At 43.6% G+C, this 27,499-nt stretch overlaps 1 protein-coding gene across 6 annotated transcripts in view; it reads right to left on the bottom strand.

Moving 5' to 3' along the window:
* casz1 (castor zinc finger 1) overlaps window positions 1-27,499 on the bottom strand; it is a 180,254-nt gene that overhangs the window by 51,257 nt on the left and 101,498 nt on the right. For 2 of the 6 annotated variants that reach the window (XM_030054959.1, XM_030054957.1), the window contains exon 2: window positions 25,970-26,086. The exons of 3 other annotated variants lie outside the window; for them this stretch is intronic. In XM_030054959.1, the coding sequence (XP_029910819.1) occupies window positions 25,970-25,985 (16 nt within the window). In that variant the 5' untranslated portion in view covers window positions 25,986-26,086. Of the gene's footprint in view, window positions 1-25,969; window positions 26,087-27,203; window positions 27,249-27,499 lie in introns of all 6 variants that reach the window. One more of the 6 variants, XM_030054958.1, reaches the window with a different exon arrangement.

Below are 27,499 nucleotides of genomic sequence, written 5' to 3'. Positions count from 1 at the left end.
GATCTATCAGAGCCAGCAGGCAGAGAGAGAGAGAGAGAGAGAGAGAGAGAGAGCAAGAGATGAGGGTCCACAACCACACACACTGATTTCTCTCACACACAATACACCCACACACACTCACACACACACACACACACACACACACACACACACCAACTGCTGCTGCTTGCTACTGCTGCTGTTGACACTGATAACATGTGCTCCATGCCCTATGTGTGTGTCGCTGTGCGTGTTCATGCACACACGCACATGAACACAATGAGATGACTATATGCTCTCGTATGTCAGGTCTCTATCTGTTTTTTTTTTTTTTTTAGTTTCCAGGAGATTGATTTAAAAAAAAAAAAAAAAAAAAAAAAAAAAACAGAAAAGAAAACAGTCTTCATTGACACTGGCATGCTAGATTTGAAGGCTCTTAGCTAGTGTACAGTGGGGAATTTCTAGTTTCTGTCCTACTTGTGGGGCACTTTTCACATCGCAATATCAGTACTGGAGAATATTAGCTGTCCCGCTGAGGAACGTCAAATCTTTCTTTGTTTTTGAATAAGGGCTGATTCCCCTGAGGACGAACAGCAGCAGATCTGACAATCAAAGTCAAAAAGAGGCGATAATAACGTTCAGTGTTAAAAGAATTAGAAGCACAAGAACATTACAGGCACGCTTAAAAAATCAAATAACAGCAGGAATGCCGTCATCGTTCAAAAGTAGACAGGACGGTGTGTTAAAGTGACTGAGTGTGTGCAAACACATTGACACCCTAATTTTGGCACCTATGTGTTAAGCAATAGCGTTCACAAAACCTCGGTAGCTTTTCGTACAGCTGCCATATTGCACAGGCCTTTTTGTCAGATTCCAGCCAATTCCACACAAGAGATGAGGCAGATTAACACTACATGGAACTTGATCCCACGTTTTTATCAAGTATTGCCCAACTTTTACAAGGGCTTCTATTGCAGCAAAGCGCTGATCCTGATCAAGATCCTGTGCTATTAAAATATCAGAACGGTAATTATCAGGCCAAGCTTTGTGCAAAGACTTGTTTTTTATTTATTGCTCCCAGGAACAGGATAAGAGTATCTGCACTAGACTTGATATCCCGGACCTGCCGTTGGCATCATTTGAACAGAGGGTGGATCACCTTATTTGACTCAAACAAACCTTTCTAATGACACAAAAATGGCAGCCAAGCACTATTTGACAGACAGGGCCCCAACGCCCAGCCAGAACAGCTTCAAAACGTTGACAAAGAGTAATAAAGAAAATAGGATGTTAAGAGAACAGGACACGGATGTTGAATAAAGCCACCAGAAAGTGTACATACTTAACGCCATGATAAGCTAATGAGAGAAACACGGCTGCGCTTTTGCCTGATTCTTATCATTGTTTGCATCAGTAGCAAAGCTCCCCTGACAGCAAGACTGAAATCAAATACAGGTTTTTTTGGCGTAGGAAGCAAAACCATTTGTATTTACAGGAAATAAGAACAATTCGCTCGATCATTATTCCCTTGCTGTATTGACTAGAGCGCAGCCGTGTATTAGATGTTGGAGGAGCGGCACGAGGACAAGTAAAACATACCTTAAATAGACTACAAATGAAGTCACTTAACACCCACTCGCTTCCCTCGCCACCCCTGCTCTGTCTGTCTTCAACAGAAAAAGCCCCTGTTTGACTATCTCCCTCTCAGGTTCACTGTTGTCTTTTGCTTTTTTAAACAGACACCTCGCCTGTCACACTGCAGGAACGGGCGCATTCCCCTTAAATGGCTCCTTTTGACAACTGATCTGTAAATACAGCACATCTGCAACTTCCCCCTTTCTCTCACTGCCTCTCTTTCTGCCTTCGCTTCTCTTTGCTCTCCCTCCCTCTGCCCAAACTCCTGCCAGACCCCACAGAGTCAACCTAACACACAAACACACACACACACACACACACACACTACATGAAGGTCTCCCTATGACCCCCCACCACCACCACCTCCAACTCGCTTCTCACCCCCTCCAACACATACACAGACACACAGGCACACCGACACACACCCACACGCTCACACATACGCACACACATTTACCCCCACAACCCCCCTCCCAACCTCCCCAACTCCATTCCCTCTGCCACTATAAAAACACAAATATGCCATAACTCAGGCAGTGCTGCCACACAGCCTCCATCTTGCCCTGTACCGGCGGGGGGGTGGGAGGGGGGGGAGGCCTCTCAGGAAGGTCACCAACAAATGGTTTTCCGATTCACTGCCCCTGAAATAATTTTGTGTATTAAAACCTGAATCTGCACTTTCTGGCCTGAAAGCTTTTCTAATTATTCTGGTGTCCTTGGGACAGACACAGATCCTTCACACGCCGGGGGAAACAAGCTATAGAGCGACCACTACAGCCACAAACACCCCCCCACCCCACCCCCACTTCCCCTCTCTCTCTCCTCTGCTCTCCTCTCTTCTCCTCTCCCCGCTTTACAGCCACCCCCCTCCCCAATCTGTTTTCAAAGCGTGTCTGTCCTTTATTAAATTGTTTTCTTTTCCACATTATCAGTTGCCATGGAGACCTCATCTCTCGGATTATTTGAATTTCATTATATCTATTGATTTGGGAGCATTTCATCTTTTTTATTGTTTTTCTGTCAATTTTCGAAACGAATAACCATCTAATTTGCGTCAGCGCTGATTACGTTCGTCCCTCAATAGAGGTCGGCAGCTGCGCCGGGGAAACAAATCAATGGAAAAACATCATAAAACTCGAAAGTACAATCAACCAGGATATGGGTGACATTCCGTGGTTGCTGAAACGAAGTCATCAAAAAATATATACTTTTTTTCCTGCGCCTCCGCATGTGTGGGGGTGTGGTGAGGAGGACACATATGTGTCTGGGCAGATATATTACTATATTTCAGCAGATAATATACTATGGCAAATTTCCATACTGATAACAGCCCCTCCCTGCCTGACCAAAACAAAAAATGCTTACTGTATCTAAATAATTTATGCAATTTTAGCATTTATATATAAATTTTTTAATAAGCTGCTTGGAGCAAAGTGGCCATTAACAAAACACACAGCTGTCCAATGGGCTAAGCCCAGCAGATCAATTGCGCTTTTTTATGACATGATAAAATGCTTTTAAAGCAATTTACACAAATATGGAAAAAATGACTTCATGGGCTTCATTTATTCATAAGGACGGGTATTAGAAAAAAAAAAAAGTCTTACAAAAGCCAGACAGGAGAGATGGTCCTGGTCCTAACTGGAACGGACTTGCTGCCCTCTCCACAAGGACATAAAGTTTCATTACTGATGCACGCAGTCAAAGGCAATTTAGCAAACACAGTGTGCAAAAGAAAACATCAGCATATTGCAAGTGTTCCTGTATTAGGCGGACCTTGCATGTTGTTTTCCAATTTTTATTCATTTTTGTGGGGGCGGGGTGCTGGTGTGCGGGGGCGGTTTTATCCTCCCCCTGCCCAGTGTCACCCTGACCCAAAGCCAAGGGGAGGCAGCTGTAGTGACAGGGAGGTGCGCTCTCTGGCCCACACAGGCAAACCAAAGCGTGTCCCAGACAATGAGGCCTTGCAGCAGGACAAATCTGTAAACCTACCTTCGCTTGAACCGTGATATACAGCACATGACACCCGTGCTCGTGCTCATTCTGTGAGAAAACAGACCCACAAATATTTCAGGGGGTCTGATCATTTAGCATCTTAGTGCACTTGCACACACACACACACACATACACACATGTTCTGCAAAGGAGAATGGGGGAGGCAGGGCCGTTTGGAGGCTAATCTTATTTCAAAGCATCCCCTCTTCATGTGCCGACAATGTGCCTGAGCAGCTCTCCAAAACGCTGCTGTTACTGCTGCTGAGGGCCCCATGTTTGCAACACATGTCAACATTTGACAAAGCATTACTTTTCCCCCCACAATATTCTCCTGCTCAGGCCTCTGAAATGAGGGCGCTAACAAATTAGCTTTTTATGTTTATTTGTGTGTGGGTGTGTCAGAGGGGGGAGAAAGAGAGATCTCATTTTCTAAGGCGCCACTTCTCAACCCGAGAGAGAGAGAGGGAGACAGAGAGAGAGAGAAAGAAAGAAAGAAGAAGAAGAAAGAAAGGCTGAATGTTTTGGAGTCACGATTCTTCTCCTGATTGCCCTAGCTGTCTGCGTTGTGCAAAACACGACCCTCCCCTCCCTCAGCCACGACAGAAACACGGGCGACTGGATAAACACTATTTTATGCAGTGACTAGATGAATCGCCAGACAGTAATTACAGTCTTCCTCTCTCCTCGACAAAACTCTACTGTACCGGCTCTTTCTTTGACACCAAACTGCAGCGGCGTGTACAGTAAAACTGCAGGTGTGTGACATGTTTGTCAATGCCTCTCCTAAGCAGATAAATATAAATATTAGACCCTGTGACAACACTGAAATGCTCTCTGCCGCTTTCAGCGATGCGTTAATAATCTGTGGCTGAAAAGAGGACTTGTTGTGTGGATGGACGATGTTATCATGTGCAGTCAAACGTTGCCAGAGCTGGCTTTGTAGAGAAAGTTTGGGGATTTTTTTTGCTACCCTTGCAGTTTACGCTTTCCCCTCCTCGATGTAACAAAAATAACACGGTTGTGTCCCAAACTAAACATTCCCACACTGTGGCTGGCAGTCCCGTTTGTCTCTGACAGCAATATGTCCACCATGGACGAGCCAGGCCCGACACATTCCTTTATAAACACCTCCTCCGTGCCATTTAGTTTTCTGAACTTGATGTGCTAACAAATCGCTTCTTCGGAGGACGTTGTTTGCAAATCTGGTTAAAATGAAGCGATACTCCTGCAATCGGCGTCATTCGCAACTCAACCAAAGTGGCGCTGAGAGTTTACCAGTACTGAATGAAACACACACAAACACTTACTCCACACTGATTCATCCGGCCAGGCCGTGCCCCAAACATAGTGCTGTAAAACCGTGCTGTCAATGTCCGAGCCTCTAAAAAGCACAATTACAGAGGACCTCGGCTGAATAATTTAAAGAGCATAATTATTGACCTCTATCCAAATTCCTCTGAAAGGTACATTAAGATATAGAAAAGCGCTGGAGGTGGAAGTGGAACTGAGGGGAAGAGAGGGAGTGTGTCTCCCCAGGCCTCCCTAATGCACTCTGCTGCTGTGCTCTAACTTCCTGTGGACCCCTAATGTGCCCGCCGCTCACTGGCCTGATGAAGACTACGCTTAATGAGGCCCCTGTTTCTGAAATGAAGTATCTCTGAAACCATCAACACGCATTACTATCAAGCTGCCGTGCCCCACCCCCAACCACACACACACACACACACACACACACACACACCCATTCAGTACCTTCCCACTGCCCCAACAACCCAACATACACACACTTCCCAACCCTCCACCCACCCCCTTCCCCACCTTTTAGTGCCACCATGGGTTCTGGTGACTCGACTAGGCTGGGGGAAGGGTGAAGGAGGGAGAAGGGGGTTTTTGAGGGTTAACTGTCCCTTAGGGGGCTATCATTGAACTGGGCAGCCGTCACCGCTGGTATCCCCGGTTCTCAATTGACAACCGGGTCCTGACAGATTAGCAGCTAGTCAAGAGGAATCCTTTTCCTGGCCTTCAATTAAAATAATCACTTTTCTCAAATTTGGCGGTTGTGTGGATATGAGTGTGACCGAGTGCTAGTGGATTCAAATAAAGCATTATAAGAATGTGTGTGTGTGTGTATGTGTGCATGGACGGGGGGGGGTGTGTGTGCGCGCGTGCATCGGGGGGTCGTTGGGAGCTGGCAGCAGGCTTGGGGGAGGATACAGCGAGAAGAGGCCTTTTTAATTAAAAGAAAATATTTGTGTTTGCATACGATCATGGTTGGAACCTGGGACGATTCCGAGAATTCTGGTTGTTTAATGGCTGGCTCTTTAAAGTGATTTGGGGGTAATTCGGATCCTCTTTGCATACATGCATTTTTAAAATTTCCATTAGGCTATACATTTTGTAAAGTAAGATTAAGAGGTTGCTTATACTTCATCAACATTCAGGAACCTGAAGAAATCATGGAAAAAAAAAAATCCTAAAGGAGAGTGACCAGTTTGTCCCTGTAAGAGCAATTTAGAAAAAAGAACTGGGACAAATTATGTTATACAGAATTTAACTATCAAGTGGAAGCACCTGCTGTCTGTGCTATACTCTGACCACGAAGGATAGAGGGCACTGAAATAATTAGGCAACTTCTGCAGCATCCTGAATGCCAAGGACAGGTGGATTAAAGTATTAAAACAATCGCATTTCAGTCTTGAAATAGTCCTGCGCACGACTCAGCACCATGCACATCCGTTCAAGTTCATCTGCCAGCTCCATAACGCCACATGAGAGGGATAGAAAAAAGCCCCAATCCCATTAGCTACATACATGCATCTCAGCAGACCTGCTGGAAACGTGAGCAAATCTCAGTGATGATTATCCTCCAAAGCTCTCAGATGACAATACATAATCGAATGGTAGAGTAGATTTCTCTCGAACCGTACAGCCAGCAAGCTCTAATTCGGGGTTCCCCGTTAACGCTACAATCTGGTGCTTTCCAAATGAGACAGAAGACACCACTGCAATCAGTCGCCTCTCTTTCCCAAGCAGACATTTAACTGCTGTCCTCCAATTACAGGCCCAAGAACAGAGCTCCTTGCACTGAGAGAAGGAAATTATGAAAGACACAGGTTAAGACAAAGTTCACATTTGATTCTATTTACAGTGCAGAATTAATAAGAACTAAAGGTGCTTCATGGTGTTGGCACACTCAAACATTTGGGTGAGTGATTTTTAATTTAATCAGGTATCTTTAGTGCAATAACTCTGCTTCAATGTTATAATAAAAAAAATAGATTTTTTTATTCTGTGTGTTCTCCCCCAGCTTTGGATATACTTGGAACAATTCTATAGAAAAAGACCAAAGGCTCGACTGTACCAAAGAATTATTGTTCCTCTTTACTATTCACATTAATGCGCAAATGACAGACTATACGGTCAGTATTTATAATGTAAGTACACAGCAGGAAAAGCATCAGTGCACTTGTAAGTGAAGTTGTTGAGAGTGAGGTTAAGGGTACTCGTTAAATTCTTTTAAAAATTCCATTAGTGAGCTCATTACTATCATAGGGATTTTATCTTATCAGAGTCTGAACCACTTTCTTTGGAGATAGTGAACTTATTTCATCAGCATCAACTCTAAATGGACAGCTTTCTAAACTGAAGCATCCACTTAGGCAACAGTGAGGACAATCAAACAAAGGGGAAGAGAAAACAAAACCAATGCTGAAATAGGGTAAAAAAAAAAAAAAAAAAAAAAAAAGTGCAGTGCATTTCCATTTGTTTCTATAAAATTCTTTGTCCTTCAGAGGAATAGTGCGGTGAATGAAGGACGAGTAATTTGTTAGAAATATGTGGTGATGCACTGCACCTTTTTTGATTCAACTCATGGTAAAAAAAAAAAAAAAAAAAAAAAAAAAAAAAGATTAATCACATATAGTACTTTCATAGTCTAGAGCGGCCAGGTTACACAAAAGAATGAGAAGCCCCTCTTTGCTTACAATTGACAAGAATTAAGGTGAGCTCTGATGAAATCTAAGCCTCTTAGCCCAACTTCAGCCATCTGTGGCTCCAATATTACACTCTGGGAGGGTTCGCTCTTCCACCTCCTAAAAGGAACAGGGAGGAAATAAGTGGCGTCTCTACTGCGAGTCAGAGTACCACGGTCAACGTGCTTTTCACTGCCACGCCAAGGAGGCGGAATGAACCCTCCGTGACAGAAAACAAACAGGAAGCTGGAACAGTGAGAGAGAGAGTGTGTGTGTGTGAGGGGGAGAGAGAGAGAGAGAGAGAGAGAGAAACCTGTGCCCTTCATTCTCCCCCAGTACAGACGCTCTTAACCAGGTCTGACAGCTGACAGCTCCTTGGCAATTGGGGTCAGTTAAAGGAAAAGTAGCTCAAGTTTTGCCGGGGCTTTGGCTCCAGAGATGTTCAGGAGCCACTGCCCACCGCAGCATCAAAGGGGATTATGGGGACAGGGCCATCTGTTGCCAGAATAAGCGTGAGCCCTTTTATGTCTCTGCCTGTATGTTTCTTTGTGAGTGTGGGTGTATGTGTGTGTGTGTGTGTGTGTGTGTGTGCGCACACGTGTATGTGTGTTGGAAAAGGACAGTGAGAAAGAAAGAGAGAGAGAGAGAACCTTTGAGTGTCTATTCTTTTCGTAAGTCTCAAGCAGCAGAGGTGACTGGTATGGCCCTTAGGTGAAAAATTGGCTTTAACCTGGCCTACGGGGGCTAAAGGTTAAAATCAGGGCAAGGGAGGTATCACTATCGCTAGGTGGAGTCACTAAAAGGTCAAGTGTGCCATTTAAAAATGACACTACAACACTATGAAGCCATGTGACAATGCAATATAATTCAATGCTGATTATACACGATACTGTGTATAAAATTCATATCTACAGTATGTCCAATATTGGCATACTGAAAATAGGATCCTTTGCTAAATTATTGTGGATATTCTGTGTGTTGTCATCCTAGCAAAACACTCTCTCTTCCTCTCGTTGGGTTTACTGGCACACTGTGCCAACCTCGTTCCCCCCTTCGGCTCTCTAATTTGTTTTGGGTCCTGTTCTTGGCCTCCGCCTGGGAATGTTTTCTCCTCAATAGTCTGCTACCTTTTAGCTCAGCAGCCTGGTGCTTGACCTACTGCCGACACTTATTTTCAGCACTCTAATTGTCGTTTAATCACATATCAACCTGTCACTTAAAGACCCCCTTTTTTTCAAGGGGGTACATTTGCATATGTTGTAAAACTAATTTCTATCGAAAGCTCTGCCGCCTGTGAAAGCGGGCGCTCTGTTTCTCTCTTTTGCTTTCACACCCGTGTAGACACAGTTAGCATGAGACGAAGAGAAGAAGACACGCACATACTGTAGCCAAGTCTATCTCACTTTAAGAGACAAAAACACACACAGGCAGATGCTATACCTGATATTTTCGATTCAGGTGGTTTCATCACATTTGTTAACAGTGTGTGGTGACACGTAACGTGTTAGAATAGGGGCAGTGACAAGAGTGATTCAGAGCTCTTGCACCAGTGGGAGTCAAAGTGAAGGTGACAGTAAATGTATACTGTTATAAGGGAATCAATTAGGGTTAATAATGTATCGGTCTTTCAAATGTAACATTCATTTGTTCGCACTTAGATAAAGCTAGAGCAAAATGGGCCGTGCCCGGTTTGCCTGGCAGACTACACTACATTTACATTATCACCCTTATACATCGAGGAGCCACGTTACGCTTGAGTGGTGGCAGCAGAGTAAAGGGAGGGGCGAGAATCATGTTTTTCGGGCCCAAGGAATGCCAGTCCTCAGGAGATCTCCCCCTCTAATTACAGAGTGGGGGAAAGAAAGCTCTTTGTTCCACCTTTTATTACATTAATTGATAAAACGGAGCTCGGGTAGGGCCGTCTGTGGGGGAGGAGGAGGGCGGAGGGCTGGGGGTGGATTGAGGGGGGATCCTTTGGGCAGATGAGGCTGAGTGAGAGGTTTTCAGAGCTCAGGTCCTATTTTCAGAGGGCTTCTAATCCCGTTAGGGGCCCCAGTGGTGGCGCAGCCCCAGCATTCTGCTTTCCCCAGAGGCCCGGCGACTGCAGCATGGTGGAGCGGTGGCAGCAGGGGCAGAGGATGGTGTGATGGGTGTGAGTCCCGGCAGCGCTGTCTAGGCCCAGGCCTTAATTAAGTGTCTCTTCAGGGGGTATTGAGGGCCACACTGAGACCCTATGTCACAAACACCAGCAAGCACCGAGGAGCTTTAAGACGAAGTGGCATCTCATCCACTGTGGAATCCGAGGAAACCCTGTGGACCTTTAATATGGACCCCATACAGCGCACAGGCATATAGATGTCACAGGACATTAGTAGGGCTTTTTTATGACTGGTTATTAGCTTAGGACAAATTGCCCAGGTGGATGATATTTTTAACAACATCAGAGCAGTTCAATTATGAGCTTAAGATGAAAAAAAGCAGAAATACCCAAAGGACATTAGTGAAGAATATGCTAAAATCAGCACTTAGTTCAAATATAATAATTGCAGGTTTGATTATTTTTCAACAGCACATGACAAGAAGGGTCCATTTCTATTTGCACAGGATTGGTCAATCTTATTTGTCAGTGGTTAAGTAGCTGTAACAGGCTTTGTCATAGCTATAATCTGCTTCTACTCGTTTCGGCTACCTGAAGACAACAGAGGCTGAAAAGCGCTGGTACAGTGCCCAAACGGAGGCTGAGTATGTTACAGAGGCAATTAAGCATGTTTGTGTGTGTGTGTGTGCGTGCACACAACAGTGTCAGAGGTGCTAAGCCAGGCCGAACACGCCTCATTGAAACGTCCATCTTACAGCCACCCAAGTTCCTCAACCCCCCCAACCCCACCCTCCGACAACCAACCAAGACGCTTCAAGACTGTCAAAAACATTTTCCACAAAGCTGAGGAGAGAGGAAGGGAAAAAAAGACCTGCCACTGTCACATGCACATTTGCGCGTGCACACACACTTGCGAGGCTGTCAGGTAAATTAGATCTGAAAGCTGACAATTTCTGACCATATTTCCTTGATTATTTCGAACAAATGCACACCAGCCGCTCTAAGGAGATTAAAGTGACATAAAAGTCCCGAGTGGGAGGAGGGAGGGCAGAGAATCCAGGTCACCCCCATTTGTCCCCCTGCCTGACAGCAGCTATATCGCTATCCAATCCAATAAAAGTCCCCCCCTCCTTTTGCTTTAATTAATTTTACAGCTAGCTTGCTTAATTACTTTCAATCAAAATCCTCTTGCCATCACAAAATTAGAAATGGTTCAACTCCATTAGTCTAAATTCTTCATTTACATACACAAAGACTGTCAGCTCTTGCTAAGCAAACGGCCTCCTGCTTGATGAGATTGTTTTTTTCCACACACTCTATCACTCTCTCACTTACACACACGCGCGACTGTGGTGTTAATTTTTTTTAAAGGCAAAAAGTAGCATAAAATTATTTGATCCCCTTACTTAAGACATCCCCTACCTAATCAGGGTTCAGATAAGCTAAGGTGCACATCATGCAAGGTAATGGAGAGTTGAGTGTGGGACTACAGCTGTAGAAAGTGATTATAACCACAACTCCATGTCAAAACAAAACGCATCATCCTTAAACACCACAGAAGTACGTGCTACACACGGCATACAAGGGATAAGCAGAATTAGTTTAACTGAGGCTGCAGACAAAAACAGTGTAAATGAAGCTAGTTCTAGTTCCACCTCAGGATTAGCTATTATTTTTCCAGCGGTAGACAACCCACAGATTACCCAGTGACACATACTGCCCTATAAATCTGGCTCCTTTGTGGCAGGGTGTCACCAGTCCCGGTGTGGCTTTGGAAACCAGAGCTGCACCACTGCTGGTCGGCTGCTATGAACGGCACGGTGGGATTTTTCAGAGGAGCTGAGGGCCCCTGCCCCGTCGCGCGATCACTTGGCGACTTGGCATGCAGGCATCCTCTCCATCACACACACCGCCTTAGGCCTGCACATCATCAAGAATTAAGGACATGCAGATAGGGTTTGTGCACCAACCAAAGTGAAAACACAGGCGCACAGACACAGACACAAGCGCACTGCCACATGTGCACACACACACACAAACATACACACACACACATACACACTCAGTCAGACAGAAACACACACACTACTCTGCCATAACTAGGTCCCGAGATGAGGGCATTAAACTGGTGTAATGCACTCACTGCTGCAGTACACTACCACAAAGTGTATCGACACTAGACCTACACGCTCATCACAGACACTCTCCTCTTGTTTTCATTTCCCTATTCACACACACATGCCGCCCAGCAGGCCCAGCACGAAACCACACAACACCAACAGCCTTTGATCTGATGTCTTCTGTAGTACAGTACTCTCACTGACCAGATCACCTTACAGATGCCGCTCTTTCATAAAGGTATAGCGCTATAAAAAAAGGAACACCTTGAAAAAGAAAAAAGGTGCTGCGTAGATTTGTAGCGTTTCACCTCCCTAATGGTGCGCCACACTCCGGGAACACTTAATCGTTGTAAAACAATCCCCCTGCAAGTGACCATGGGCCAACCCTCGTAAAAAACGTCCGTCCCTTTTGGGCACTAGGGCTGAATACAATGCAGGTCTGACCTGTCCCCCTTTCCCCCATGTCTGCAATCACCGGTTTCCCTTGCCCTCTTTAACCAGTCCCCATTAACACTGTTAATTATCCAAATCCATCATTCTTGGGGTAAATGAAGACTGCCTCTTTAATTCAATTTAATAGGATCATTTTCCAACTCGCGTTCACTTTAGCCCCAGCTGCCCGCCCACCCGTCCCCCACTGTGTCTTCCCCCACTGGATCTCCACTGCCTTGGCTATATCTTCCTTGGCCTGGCTCTCTCTCTCCCATTGGTGGAAGGGCGGGCGAGGATGAGTGCTAGGCTTGTTGGCTGCGATGGGCGGACACACTGTTGATCTCCCTTGTCTTGTCTTGGCTCGGCTGGTGGCGAGCAGCAGTTCTGGGTCCCCAGTCTGCTGTGCACGCTGCCTGCCTATCTGGCTGTGTGGCTGCTGCACACACACACACACACAGACACACTCTCTCTCTCTCACACACACACACACACACTCACCCACAGGCTCACAGTACCAGCCATGCTCACCAGGGCTTAGCTAATCCTGTCACATCAGGCCACGTTGGCTGAGTTGAGGCCTTTAACAGCACCCCTCCGCCACCGCTACCCCCACCTCCACACACCTCCACACTTCGCCACCACTCCTTCACCAGCTCCTCTCACTCACTCACTTTCTCTCTTTCTCTCTCTCTCTTACTCCCATGTTCATTTCACAAGGTCACGGGTGGCCGACTATGGCACACGAGTGGTAAGAGTGGACAGTTGACTAACCCGTGTGCTCCGGACGTGCTAACAGAGCTTATCTTGGGGCTAAGTGCAGACGTCACTTTAAAATGAATGGAAAAATGAACTGTAAAATGAACGGATAAATAAGCGAACAGATAGAAAAAATAAACAAGTTAATTAATTACCTGAAGCTGGGGGCCTCCTCAACAATCTAACGGCAACTTTAGTTCGTTTTTTTGAAAAGCAATCTGCAACTGCTTCTGCAATTTCATCTCAGAAAGCAAAAAGATGCTTTCTCTGGCATGTCTGTCATTCACAAACAAGTCAGTCTTGAGATGTGAGATGAGATTTGTATAATTAAGGTTAGTGTAACAGGATCACGTGCATGTTTCCAGTGATGATCTGGGGGCGGAGAGTCACAAAAATGTGGTTAGAAATACACAGGTGACATTTTGGGTCTTCTTGCCTGCGGTGAATCATAGTGGCCTTGGTTCATCTGGGCTAAAAACATCCCCAATATAAATACACATTTACCGTGCAACATAGTCTGACCACAGTTACTGAATGATCGTGCCCTTTAGTTTGACTTTCTATTTATATAGCATGAATTTCTATTTAAGTATAGCTATATCAAGACTGACTTAGACTTGCCTTTTTATGTATATGCCTCCTAAGATATGCTTACAATTTTCCATGATGAGTTCTGGTAATATTTAACTGTAAGATCAAGTATACTTACAAATTGCAAAAGTGCTTAAAGAGGTAACACAAAAAAATGTTGTTGTTCTGTGTGTAATGAGGTAAAATTCAGCGTTTACTCACTTTTGAAGACTTAAATACATCATTTGAACCAAAAAAGAAAGCATCAAATAAGCCACACACACACAAAACACTTTGCCATAACACTGTTCTCTAAATGTTAAATATTGGCTGTCTTCATCCAATTATTCAGAGTGAGGGTAAATTTGCCCCCATTTCCACAGTATAGCCAATCCCATCCCCCACCATTAAACACATACACACACAGACACACACAGACACACACACTCACAAATGCACCCAAAGCGGGGTTGCACACAGCGTTCCCTTTAAATTTTCCCAGACTTTCATTGTTTAGCCATTTGAGACAGACTCTGGGAGAGTTTCAAATGATTTTAGCCATGATTTAATTTGGTTTGTTAAAGGGTGATGTCAGCACAATGGGGGACGAGCCTCTAAATCCACTACATTCACCCAAAATGCCCAGATGAGATAATCATGGGTGACGTCTACGAAAACACTTATTATATTTGCCCATCGCCTGGCTGAAGCTGTTAAAACTCATCAGCGTTATTCCCATTTTTTTCTCTGGGAAAGCGAAAAAAATTAGCTCAACTTATAGTCAAAACTGTCAGCCTCTTTAAAGAGACAGTGCAACATTGTTGTGGATGTGCATGGAGTTTATAAATGGAAAAAGGAACAGCAGACAAAGGGCTATCGGGTGTCTATTCAATACTCATTTTGTTTGCACCCAATACTAATTAAATAAAACACGCACAACTTTTTAATTGGTTTTGCAGAGATCAACAGTTTCTATGGAGTTGAACAAGTAGAGCATCTAGTCATACATATACATTCTTCATTAGCAAGTACTAATAACAAGCTATTTTAACATACTAGAAAATATGAATTAGTCCTGCTTGTCCCTTTACTTGGGCACGTAATCTTTCCTAAAGTCCCATAAAAGGCTTTGGGCTGACAAGGCAGCAGTGGAGATAAGAAATGGATCAACGTGAGCCTTTCTCATAGCTTAATTTATTTTAAATCCAAGCCCTATTTACACACTGCTCACCGGCAGGGCTTGTCAAGTCCAACTAGCATTGAGATATTTAAAACTATTAATGCTGTACAGCGGCAGGCTGAGCGTGTATGACACGAGCTGCCGCTGACTGAAACAAAGCCAGATCTCTAACTGCCACAACTTCCACTTTGAACACAGCATGGCTACAAATACCGCAACCATTCAGCTGAGACACAGCCATAACACAGCAAACAACAAACTGGCAGACCTTCCTGAAGGTTGATCAAACCACTGGAAAAAAAAAAAAAAAGATTAAAAAAAAAAAAATGCGTACAGTCTAGTATGTGATAAGAGTAAAAGAGCACCCTATTCTGTTGTAGCAAGCCCAGAGGCCAAAGTCTGTGTGTATCGTTAGTAGCGGGGCAAGTCCCACAGAGGCAGGGGTCAGGATATGAAATACACAGACTAGCCGCCTCCCGACAGGATATCCTCATGGATCAGCAGCGGTAGCCATGTTGACCCGCCCCGTTATTAAAGAGGCTAATCTGTTCAACATGTCAATGTTAGCACTTTTAGCCGCGATTAATAAAAGAAGACCCCAAGAGTGCTGTGTGTGCTTTTTCACTGCCCCAGGTTGTTTTGGTTTGGTTTGTATTTTTAGGGGTTTTCACTGTTTGGTAATTCAACAGGCCCCTTTTCCCCTATTAGCATAAACAGTGTGAATTATTAACTTTGTTAAAGAATTATAATCGGCCCTGAATCCTCAGCTGCACAGTAGCTTTTGTGTGTTTTTCCTTTGTGCCACTGGCGACGAGGCAGTATGGTATTGCAGATATCATTAAAGCAAATGTAACTTTATATTTTATAGATACAGAACCATGTGGGATGCCTGACTTTGTGGTCATTTATATGATGCTGAGAATGTATGGCCCAGTGGCTTTCACAGGCTGGTGGTAATAGAACTGCTCTCTAACAGACTTGCTTTCTAAGTGCCTTGTGCTGTGTCTTAATTTGTAATCTAGTCAAACCAATTGTCCGCTAGCTAAAAAGGTCACCGAGACAATAGACTACACAGCCTCCTGCAATGTAGAGAAAGCCCAGGGTGTCTTTTGTAGCTTTTTAACCAAAGATGTAATTAAGAGACCTTCATCTTCAGGGGTGAGAAGGGCACCAACAAGAGTCCACTGGAAATACAAGAGGAAGTTGGCATGACTGGAAACAGAAGTGAGAAGCATATGAGGACGGAGCATTTGCGTGGAGGTGAAAAGCACCTGCCTCCGCAACAAAATGTCACCTCTGAGGACATTTGCTTAAGCTTTACCTGTCAGCGTGTGATTTTTATACATTGTGACTGAACGTTGTGGCAAAGAAAGCTTGTTGGGAAAAACAGAGTGATGCAAAGCAACACAGGAGAGGCGGTGGGGGGGACTTAAAGGACGTGATTTATCTGGGCTTGATTGCGTGTTAATCGAGGTTACGTGTATTAAGTGGAATCTAATTGGAACAGACACTGGCAGTCTGACAGATCGACATGATGCAGATGGATTGAGGGGGGGAAAGGGGGGAGCGAGGGAGACGGGGAAAGAAAGAGGGAACGCAGAGAGAAGGGGAGAGACATGCAGTAGGAGAGAGGCGGCACAGAGGCGAATGAAAGACACCACGTTACTGCTATATGTGGCGATACAGAAAAGAGAGGCTTATGACACCAAACAAAGAAAGAAAAAAAAAAATCAGAGAGACCTTTCAAGCAGCCGAATCACAGAGACAAAGACTCTGCCTTTAGGCCCATCTCACGTGTGTCTCATGATTGGCGGCTGATGAGACATGTAACCCTTCAAGAGGAGGACACACACGGGTGAGATTGTGAGTGACAGGGCACAGCGTTGGAATGTGCCCTCCCCCCTCTCTCAGTTGCCACAAACATTCATTTCTGCTTTATTGGAAATGAGGAAAAAATACCCCTCTAAAAAAACACGACGGAGAGAGGCCGAACGACAGCTGCCAGAAAATTTCGCACCTCAGAACAGGGACGAGCAACTGTTCCACCGGTCCTTCTAACTCTCCGCTCCTCCTGACAGGCGACAACTGGTTCGAAGGCCCTCTCCTCTCCCCAAATCTGAGGTATTTAGTCAGGGGGCTGAATGACCCTTTCAAATGTTACCAGAGGAACAGACCGTAAAAGATGCCCACCTGTTTAGGACAAGCAACTGCTCGCTCATAACTAATATCACACAAACTCTTTTGGACAAATGTGGAGAGAGCGGGTTTGGGGGGGAAAAGGTTCAGAGATCTGCCGCCTGATAGAAACTGTGTCATAAAAATGGAATTTATACCGTGGTTCGAGCTCGAAATGGTCAGTGTGAATGTAATTGGTAACGGGAAATCCAAGTACAAGTGACAAGACTGGCCTTACAGCTGTGAATGCCCCGGGAGGAAAAAATGACTGTCACAGTGCCATTATCCAAATCTGGGTTAAAAATACAGTAGTTCCCAATGAAAGGGTCACTTCTACTGATAGCTGGCCGAAATGACGGACTTCGCTAACGGTGGCATTATGAGCTCAATGTTCAGGGGAGTCGACTCAAATGAAAATGAAAGTGAAATAAAAATGTGTAGAAAGACGAACTGAGAGAGAGAGAGAGAGAGAGAGAGAGAGCAAAGCAGAGAGAGAGAGAGAGAGAGAGAAGCAGATATAGGAAGGCACTATGGGCATCATTTAGGGGCAGTTTGCAGGATACTGCAGCACTCGAAACTTCACTCATCAACACAAAATGCCCAAATTGTTCCCGACATGATCCCGTCACAGCGCAGAGACAGAGGAGTTGCTTCGGTCATCCGTTGATTTGATCCATTATGACTGTTACACTAATGGCATTAATAAGGGCAAAATTACTATTTTGAAACAGTGAATTTTCATCCTCTTAATTTGGCCAACCTTAAACCCTTACCCTTCCTACATCAAAGCTCACTCTGTGTGTGTCCATGTGTGTATGTGTGTGTGTGTGTGTGTGTGTGTGTGTGTGTCCACCATGTAATGGCTGTAAGGTCATCTCTATTTTCCAGGCTTGGTGTGCCATGTCGTCGGATTGCAACATTTTGCAGGGTTAAAAACAACAACATGAGCCTTGAAATTTGACTCCTTGCTATTTTACTGTATTCACCAACTGGCCCTGATAAAATGTCATGACCTCGTTTAACACCGCCTCAATAAATAAGAGGTTAGACCCAATAACCCCTTTAGTCAAATGAATAGCACTTTCTTATGCCAGATATTTTCATAGGATTTGTCTGAAACCGGTTTTAAAGATATCAAAGGGAAGCCGTTTCTATGCTAAAACAAATACTTTGTCCTTGCGCTGCATGTTTTGTTTGTTCTTAACACTGTATCTGCACAGTAAATGTGTATGTGTGTGTCTGTATGTTCCTGTGTGATTGTGCAGAATGTGAGTGTATGTCTAGCCCTCATCAGCCTCTAACATTGAGAGGAATGACACTCTGTGATCAAGGACATGAATTGCTCATTGATTTTTAGGGGCCAGCTTAACTATCCATTCCAATTGATTTTTAGCTTTGCTGGGTGTGCGAGTTATGGCAGTTTTAATGCATCATCTGTATGTGTACTCATCACCCACTGCAAGAGGATTTACAATTGTCTGTAGAAAATGCATATAAAACGCCTTGCACAAATGTGAAAGAAAGCATTTCTTCCTTTCTTTCTTTTTTCTATTTGCCTCCTGTATGTTCCAAGATAACTCTTGTCATAATATCTATTACTGTGCTTTACTCTCCTGTTCTATAACAGGTGTGAACATTTTCACCTTAAACAATCTCATGCTCATGAGATGCTTGTTGTATTTTCTTTTTTTTTTATATACTTTAGACATAATCTGCTTCTTGTAAATGACCTATCGGGAATAAACCACTCCCGTTTTCATCTTCACACTGTAATGGGAAACAAGACCAAAGCATGTAAATGAACTGTAATTCAGTTAAATGCTAACCAGTGTTGTTTGGCGTATGCATTTCAGCTTGCAGGATAACCAGAGATGAGCAGAAATTCCAGGAGGGTTCAAGCCCCCATGCAGCACAAACAAACATACCACGGCTTTGCCACAAACTGTCGCCACAGAAAACAAGCAGCTCAGTGCAAGAAATCCTCTGTGTACGGAGCACTAAAACAAAAAGTCATCTTTTTCCATCTTAGACTCAGAGGATGTTAGCATCATAACTCATATTACCCATCAATTAACAATTCATATCAACTATTAATAATCAATGGTTTGGACAAAGTCAAAGCAATGTGATCCAAAAGGCGCTCTAAAGTCATCTGTCAGGTAGAAAGTCATTAAAATAGGGGCTCGTTTTCCTGTGCCAAGGTTGGGTTTCACTGAGGCAGGGGATACATTTCTATTCTTCAGCAAAAGGCTGTGCTCTCATATGATATCATCTCCTTTGGAGCATTAGTCTCAATGACTTGTTTTTTTTTTTTTTTTTTTTTTGGGCCTTTTGTGCTTTTCTCCAATTCAAGCGTGTTTTCCTACAATTGCTTGGGGTGAAATGGTCCTCAATGTAAGGTAACTGCCTTTTGTTCAGTGTAAAGGACTGAATAAAGCGTGCTTTACCCGTTCCTTTAAAAAAAAAAAACATGGCTGCTTAATTAATGTTTTACAAGTGCTGCTGTATTCTTAGTAAAAAAAAAAAAAAAAAAAAAAAAAAAGCCTCTATCAAAGCCGGCAGGTTCAGATTACGTACGCTAATTGAAATTCTGAATTTCTGAGCCAACTTCTTTTTATTTCCCTGCTCCCTCTCTCTTTCCTTGTGCACACAATAAAGCCTAGCGTTTTGTAGTCCACAAATGACATCAAATCATCTAAGTAATATGGGCTTTTCTTTTTTTCCTGTATTCTCATGTTCTGCTAGTGGGTTCATGAGACAGCTTAATAAAGCAGTAAATGCTTGGGGAAGCTTGTGAGCCTACTATGTGTGTGTGTGTGTGTGTGTGTGTGTGTGTGCACACGTGCCCACATGCATGTCTGTGAACATGTGCACACGCATGCTCTCATGCTTTACCTCCACCAGGGACCTCATAGCAGAAGGCAAAGCCTGGTTCCAGACTCAAGCAGATTTTCCCAAAGAATAAAGCAAGAATAAAGCCAATGAACAAAAGAGAATGACTAATACCAAACCAAAGCTGAACCTGCGACACCTATCTCATGGGTTGACATTGATAGAGCTCATATTAATGCAGTCTGGGCTAAATGAATACAGCATAATTTACAGGTTATACATGTGTTGGTTGCTGGAGGAGGGCAGGCTGTGTGAACAGCTGCAGGTGTGGGAGCGGGGAGGCTGAGGCCGGGTTGGACAGCCATCACAGAGACAGCAAATGGAACAATAGAGGAAACCTCACTAACTCCAAGCTAATCCCACAGCCTTCACACACAACACAGGTTTCTATGCACCACTGGCAATGATCTGAGACACAATTGGAGACTGGATCATCCAAGATCTGAAACTAAATCTTTTTCGTTCATCTTGTAGACAAAAACACACAAACACACACACACTGTGTTTGTTCCATAGGGGAAGTTGCTTACGGTCATCATTTATCTGGCAAGGTATCTGTAAAGGGCAATTACATAAATTACTGAGTTACAAAAACGTCATCCTCGATAACCTTTGTTCTGAGTTAATCATCGAGTGGAAAAAAACAAGTGTTTTTTTCTTCGGTTTCATATTTACCCAAACTCCCTCCTTTCCACGGGCATTATTTTATTGGTTTGTTTTGCAAGCACGGGGCACTATAACTTTGCATTCTTCTCCCAAGGTCAGTTTCTAGTCTGGCATGAGGCGTATTTACATACGGGGGCTTTTTCAGGTCAGTTCCATTGTATTTACATCAAATAATTTTCGATAAGGGATGTAAAAGACCTATAAACGCAGCATCATAAATGGGAGAGGTGTTGCTGAAATAAGGACAAAAGATCAACGGCTACATTTTTTCTTATCTTAGACACGTTGATATTTTTGAGTCAACTCTCTTCACTCGCTCTCATCCCACCCTCCACCCCGCCCACAACCCCGCCTCTCTCTCTCTCTTCTTCTCTCCGGCGACACATGGAGCTGGGCAGAAGCACGGACTGGTTAGATTTAGTCCAATGGCTTCCCAGTGCGGCCAGCAAGCAAGCTCTTGTTTCATAGAAAAGTACCTCCCCTGTTATCTCCCTAGCACTATAATCACTTAACAAAGACCTGGGCATTTGCACAAATTAAAACATCAATAATGCATAAGTGCTTTTCAGTTTTGAGCTATGGTGTCTCTGTATTGGGATGAAATATCCCCCAACCAGCAGAAAAAAACTCTAGTTCGCCATCTTCTAACCCACAACCAGTTGAAAGAAGCCACTGGCCCGCTCTCAGCAGCACCCCCCTTATTTGAAAGTTGAGGCTATAGTTGTGGTGAACATTTGGGATCAACTTTGGTAACAGGACAAAATGGCTGGGCTGAGTGGGATGCGGAAGTTGTTTTAAAGGCAAGAGGCGGTAAGTGGTGGTGGTGCATCAATGCAAACAGGCAACACCCTTGAGTGGCGCAGTGTGGCATCCTTCCATAAACAACACCACCGCTGTGTCCCCGACATTTATGATTTGTGGTCACAATGGCAACACAGGCATGATTCTAATCCAAGTCTGCGTGTTTGCCCTATCGTTACATGGCTAAATCTGCCCGGCCTAGTCTCTTATTTTCCCCAGATGAAAACACCAGACGTTTCAAATGGTTGTCAGAGAGCTTTGCTTAAAACAAGTCATATGAGAACGCTAGCCGAGGAGAAGGAGGGTAGCAGAGGGGGGCATCATGGGAAAGAAACTCGGTGGCACTTTGACAGCAGAATGTCATTCAGGCTACTGTTCTTAGACATTATGTATCATTTAATTTCAGCAACAAAAGCCATTCATATTTACTGCTGTAGTCGTGAAGACCGACTGTTTTGCACTGACTATGTAGGAGTTAAGTATTATTATCGGACTTGCGAGTAAACCCATGACCAGTCCTGTTCCAACACCAATAGAGGACGAGCCATCCTATACAGATGGCCTCAAGGACAATTAGCAGTAATGATTGGTTGCCACATAAATGAGGGAAATTCTATTTGCTACTGCACTTGCTGATGATCACAGACCAAATGTCTGTGACAGTAATATGCACGGCTGCTTTAAACTTGAACGTTACTTCTAGATGTTGTGTGGCACAATCACATCACTTAAAAAGAACATTTCCTCAAGCTAAAGAATCTCTGCCTCAGCTGTTTGTGAAATACAAAATAAAGAAAAGCGGGAGTTTAAAGCACACACAGACCAGACCGTGCAATATCATGATGAATAGTGATCTAAAATATGATCTAACCTGTGATTATCTCCTCAATCATGCCCTGTTTTTCCAGATAACTTTATTTTTTTTTTCCCTTCCCTTCTTTCTCAGTTAGCCTGGCAAACAATCCCCTTGTTAGCAAACTGTTAAGACAGCCGCTTGGTACACAAATTGCGCTCGACCAAGCGAATTTGTTTTGCAAGGGTGACCTGTTTAATCATCTCATTTTCTTTGGCGGACATTTATTCATCTGGTTTCCACGGTTACGGAGAACATTAAGGGGCTACAGTAATAAGGCTGGAGAGTCAAACAGGTAATAAAAAAATTAACGCCATTTTCCAGCAGCCGAGGACAGTGGGTGAAATGAATCAAGGGAGAGGGGAGAGAAGCAGTGGGGGGAGCAGGGGGAGGGGGCTCCAATATTATCCAAACAATAAGCCTTAGCGGTTATTTTACTCTGTAGATCAGGTGGTGCCGTTATGGACATGACACTTTGGGCACAGAGCAGGGGAGATAAAGCTCTTAAAGTGGCCCTGCTCCTTTTTTATTGTCATTTAGCGATTACATATCAGGACAATTAAAAGTTAGCCAACGATAGTTATTAACTTTGCTCTTTTTCTATTTCTCCTCTGCCTCAGAAAGGAGATAATGCGCAGTTCTGCCAAGACAGCGTGTCAATAACATGCGAGGGTCAACGTGACATTTAGAAAGCCCGGTGAGAAATGTTTCGTGGTCTTCTCAAGTTGAATCATGTTTTCTAATATTGTCTTTTGAACAGCTGAGAAATAGCAGATGCACAAAAAAAAAAAAAAAAACCCACTTGGGGACTTCACAGTATCTAGACCTTTCTTTGCCTTAAACTGTTACAAACAGTGACCTACTATACACACAATTTGAGGGAGTCCAACTTCCTGCCAAATATAGAAAATTCCGGCACAATAGGGGGAACAGGTGCTGAGGGCCCATAGAAAGTGACGAAGCTGAAGAGCTGGGTTGCTGCTGAATGCCAAATAAGGCAGTGGGAGATGCAGCGCTAAGGCACAAAACAACCGAATGTAATCCTCTTTTGAAGTCTGATGACTGTCACCAACACAAATTGCCTCCCATACAATATGTCCAATAATTTAAAAAAAAAAAAAGGGACCCCCTCTTATGCTTTTGGGCCCTGCGTTACAACAATATTCAGGATGTTTGTGTACTTTTAATAATGGGCAAACATGAGAAAACAAGCTGCAAATTTGATGCATTACTCATTACTCCACTCCTTTCAAAAGTATTTCTAATTGACAGCAGGAATGTGGCACTCCTAAGATATCCACAAATGCTCACAACCTAACCCTTAATCGTTTAAATTGTCTGGTTTAACCTGTATCTTTGCATTTTACGAGGGTGCCAACACCTGTCCCCTACCCTTGTGCAAAACAAACACAAATTGAATTCTTTCTTTGTTTGCTGCCGTGCTACTTGTGTACATGTTGCTCCGGGGGCGGCTCTGGACTGACTGAGTTCGGAGAGGGAAGCAGAACTGATGGCAGACAACGCGTCTCAGGAGAGGGAGGGAAAAAGAGATGTCAGCCGACCCGGCCTCACACACACACACACACACACACAAACATATACACACACAGAGACACACGCACATACACTTAAACATCAAACACACACCGCTCGCGTGTCACATGGAGCGCTCTCCCCTCCTCCAAGAGAAGCAAACTCCCGTCATATGTGTGCGGAGAAATCCCCAAAAGGAGCAATAGAATGGACAGCAGAGAGAAGGAAAAAAAAAACACACTAAGCTCTGGCTATGGGACTGCCAACTGTTCTGCTAACAGCCTCTTAACAGGTGTGGGCCCTAGAACCATGTAATCCTATCAAGTTACCAAGTTAAAAAAAAAAAAAAAAAGAGAAGAGAAGGAAAAAAATTCAAGCAAACGACAAACTCCAAGTGTCTTCCCACTCCCCCCGTTTCTCTCCCCCCTCTCTCTCCTCTCTTCTGTTCTATCTCTTTTCTCTACTCCTCTCTCTTCTATCTCTCCCGCTCGTTCTGCCTCCGTTGGCAGTGACAGAAATGAACAGCTGGGCTTCAGATTTATCATGTACAGACAGTAATTATTGCTGGTGCTGCCTGCTACTGACCCAAGTGAATAGAATGTCACATGAAAAAACACACGGCATAAGGGGAACCTGAGGTTGAGGGGTGCCGAGTTGGGAACCGTGTGGAAGACTGTGTGTGCGCAAGTGTGTTTTATGTGTGTGTGTGTGTGTGTGTGTGTGTGTGTGCATAAGGGAGACAGAGAGAGAGAGAGAGAGAGAGAGAGAGAGGAGGGCAGTGTTTAAACGTCACTGCGTTCCTGTTTGCAGTCAATTACCGACGAGGACAGGGGTATTGGCTCTGTAACTCGGCAGAGCAAACATTTTCTCCGTCACAGTGAAGGTGACAGAAAAAAAGGAGAGAAGTCCATGTTTGTTTGTGTTGTTGCTTTTTTTTTTTTTTTTTTTTGTCTTTCCTCCTCCTATCACAGAGAAGGCCAGAGGCGGCTCAGTAGGTTGTGAATTCCTGTCAAAAGAAAAGTTGACTGAGAACTGAAACTGAGAGATGAACTCGACACTAAACAACAGCGGGACAGATTTGAAGCAACACCTAGCCTTTCATCTTTTAGGTTTGGGCCAGAAACGCACAGTGCACTGAAGCTACAATTATTTAGTTGTGTTTTTTAAAAATAAAAAAAAGGAAAAAAGAACAAGTCAATGATCTTGGGCCACCCAAAGTGTTTCCATTATTATCTGAACCCTGTCTGACCCAGCATGCCATATTTGTTCCAGAGATAAGAGGGTCAGGAGATACACTATCAATTTATTATCAGTGTCAGTCACTGGCCTTGTCATTAAACAGTTAACCCTGCATCCGCTGCCTCCTTTTTTTTTTTTTTTTTTTTTTCTTTTTAAGACAGATTCAGCTGTATGACTTTTGGTGTCTGTCACATTCCATACCCATTCCTCCTCTAACCTATGTGCGGGCTGGTTCACACCTTAAAGACCCCCTGCCACATTTAAAAGGATTAGTCACCACATTTTGTGCCGGCTTAATCTCTCTTTCTGCTGGCCTAATAAGTGCGCTTCGATAAGCGAAGCATGCAAATTCATTCGCGGCCAGTGGAGCTCATGCTTTCAGACAAACGCGCCAAAGTCTTCAACTGTGCTAATTACCTCTTCATTTTCCTCTTTTTCCCTCTTATATGGCATATCAACGACCAGAGATTATTCCTCTCCCCTACTTTGCATGAAATTATAATTTCATATGCGAGATTAGGAAATGGAGACGCAAAGAAGTCACAGGGAGCTTCTTTCTTGACTCTGCACGCAAGAATACATGACACGGCATATTCATATTGCACATTTAAAAGCCGGATTTTTTTTCGGACTCTTTTATATTTATTCTCTGTAGTTGCACTGGGACAACTTAGAAAGAAATAAGTAGACGATGACAAATTCATCCACAAGAACAATTACATCTTGAAGCCTTTTTTCTTATTAACCATATCATTTGCAATTATTACTATCATCATTTTGAGCTGGTGTTATTAAAATGATATTTTACCTTTTTCTCTCTTCTTATTTTTAGTAGAGCAGCTTAACAAACAAGCATTATCTGTGATAATAAAAACTTGGTCTGGTATATTTGAGATAATAAAAGGCAATGAAGGCCCAAGGTGCAACCTGTTTATTATTCTGGAGTATTTCCTCACCGAGTATTAATTAGGCCATTACTCCAGATTGGTGACGGGGAGCTTTGAGGTTTTAATTAGGTGCTGGCCACTGCATGAGTGCACAGGAGTGAAGAAAGGGGGTGGTGATGCCACTTGCCTTGCTCCTGGCCCATATCAAGTAGCCCTGAACACTTTGGCTACTGCGGCAAGATGCATGGCAGCCCACGTGCATCTGGAGTTTATTTGATCGTTTGATCTCTGATGTTTCTTCTCTCTGCCGGTAAAAAAAAGGCCAGTTGGTGTGATTTGGGTATTAAAAGGAAGGGGGGTTAAGGTAATTATGGTGTTGGGTGGCTTGTGTCTGATGACTGGGCACATGCTCAATCAGGACTCAGCTGTCCCTCTCTTTCTTTCTAACCCCCCCACCCCACAACACACACACACACACACACACACGCACACATACACACCTCCCTCCCCCGCGCTGCTGTCTATGCTCCCCTCTCTCTCCCTGCTACTCTGCTAAAACCAGGCATAACACACACAGCCTCGCGCAACATCAATCAAACACTCAGAGCGGACCATAAAACTATACAAACATATACGTTGCGATTAACAATTGCATTTGACATTTCAATAATTGTCCTCAGATACAGGTTTAAAACTAAATGTAATAATTTTGGAGGTAGAAGTTAAATTAATTTAGGCATGAAAGGAAAAAGAATCCATCAATATGCAGGGTTTTTTATAACAGAGATAAAAATGTTGAAATAAAAATTGTTTTTTTATTTTACATTAAAAAAAGTAAAATAGAGATTTTGTGGGCAGCGATTTTTTTTCCCCTCTAAATATTTACTTTGAACGTGAAAGTGAGGATTTGTCACTGAATAAAACTGATGTTGATTGTGTCAGCATATTAAAATACATATGTAGGTGATAAGAAAGCATATATTTAGGGATCACTTGAGCAAGGTCTAAAAAAATTTTTTTTGACGATGTGAATGTTTTTCCTCGGTTGACAAGGCGATACTAATCACCTCATTGCTGAGAAGCACTCTTCCCTAACAAGGCTCCTCAGAATACCAAGGATCCCCCAGGAGAAATCGGCATAAAAGAGGTTAAAGACAATGGCTTGCATTTTTTTTTTACTCCAAACGTCTCCCTGTTAAATTTATTTCAAAACTCTGTTAATCTGCTGTACACAACATTCCCATTAGCATAGCCCAGCCCCCTAATAAAAATTCCAGCTAGTTTAATTAAAAAATGTAAATTTACTGTCAACCAAGGAGCGGCAGAAATAGGACAGCAACAGCATTTTTTATTGCTTAAGACATCAAATTGATTCAGGTTATTGCTAAATTGTGATAAAAGGTTATTGAGGGCCTTCAGACCTGCGCTTGTTTTTCTCCCTCATTTCATCCTGGTTTTGTGGAAGGCTGTAAAAGGTGGAGAGGGCCACAAAGGGTTAATGAGACAACTCACTGAGGGAGAAAGCAATCAACATTATGACTCATAAGAGGGTAGAAAAACATTTTCCGAGCTGACGAAAAGTTTGAAATTAGGGTGTGTCACGATAACAGTTGTTTGCAGTTATTTTAAACTGTAATGCAGGACAACTAAAGTAACCGACGCGATAATAACTGAGCCCATCATGTCTCTTGTGCATCTGTTTGTGCAACCCTGTGGT

The sequence above is a fragment of the Myripristis murdjan genome, chromosome 7 (assembly GCF_902150065.1).
Source record: "Myripristis murdjan chromosome 7, fMyrMur1.1, whole genome shotgun sequence".
Lineage (NCBI taxonomy): Eukaryota > Metazoa > Chordata > Actinopteri > Holocentriformes > Holocentridae > Myripristis > Myripristis murdjan.
Note: the sequence above shows the minus strand (reverse complement) of the source record. Positions and strands in the feature narration are given on the sequence as shown.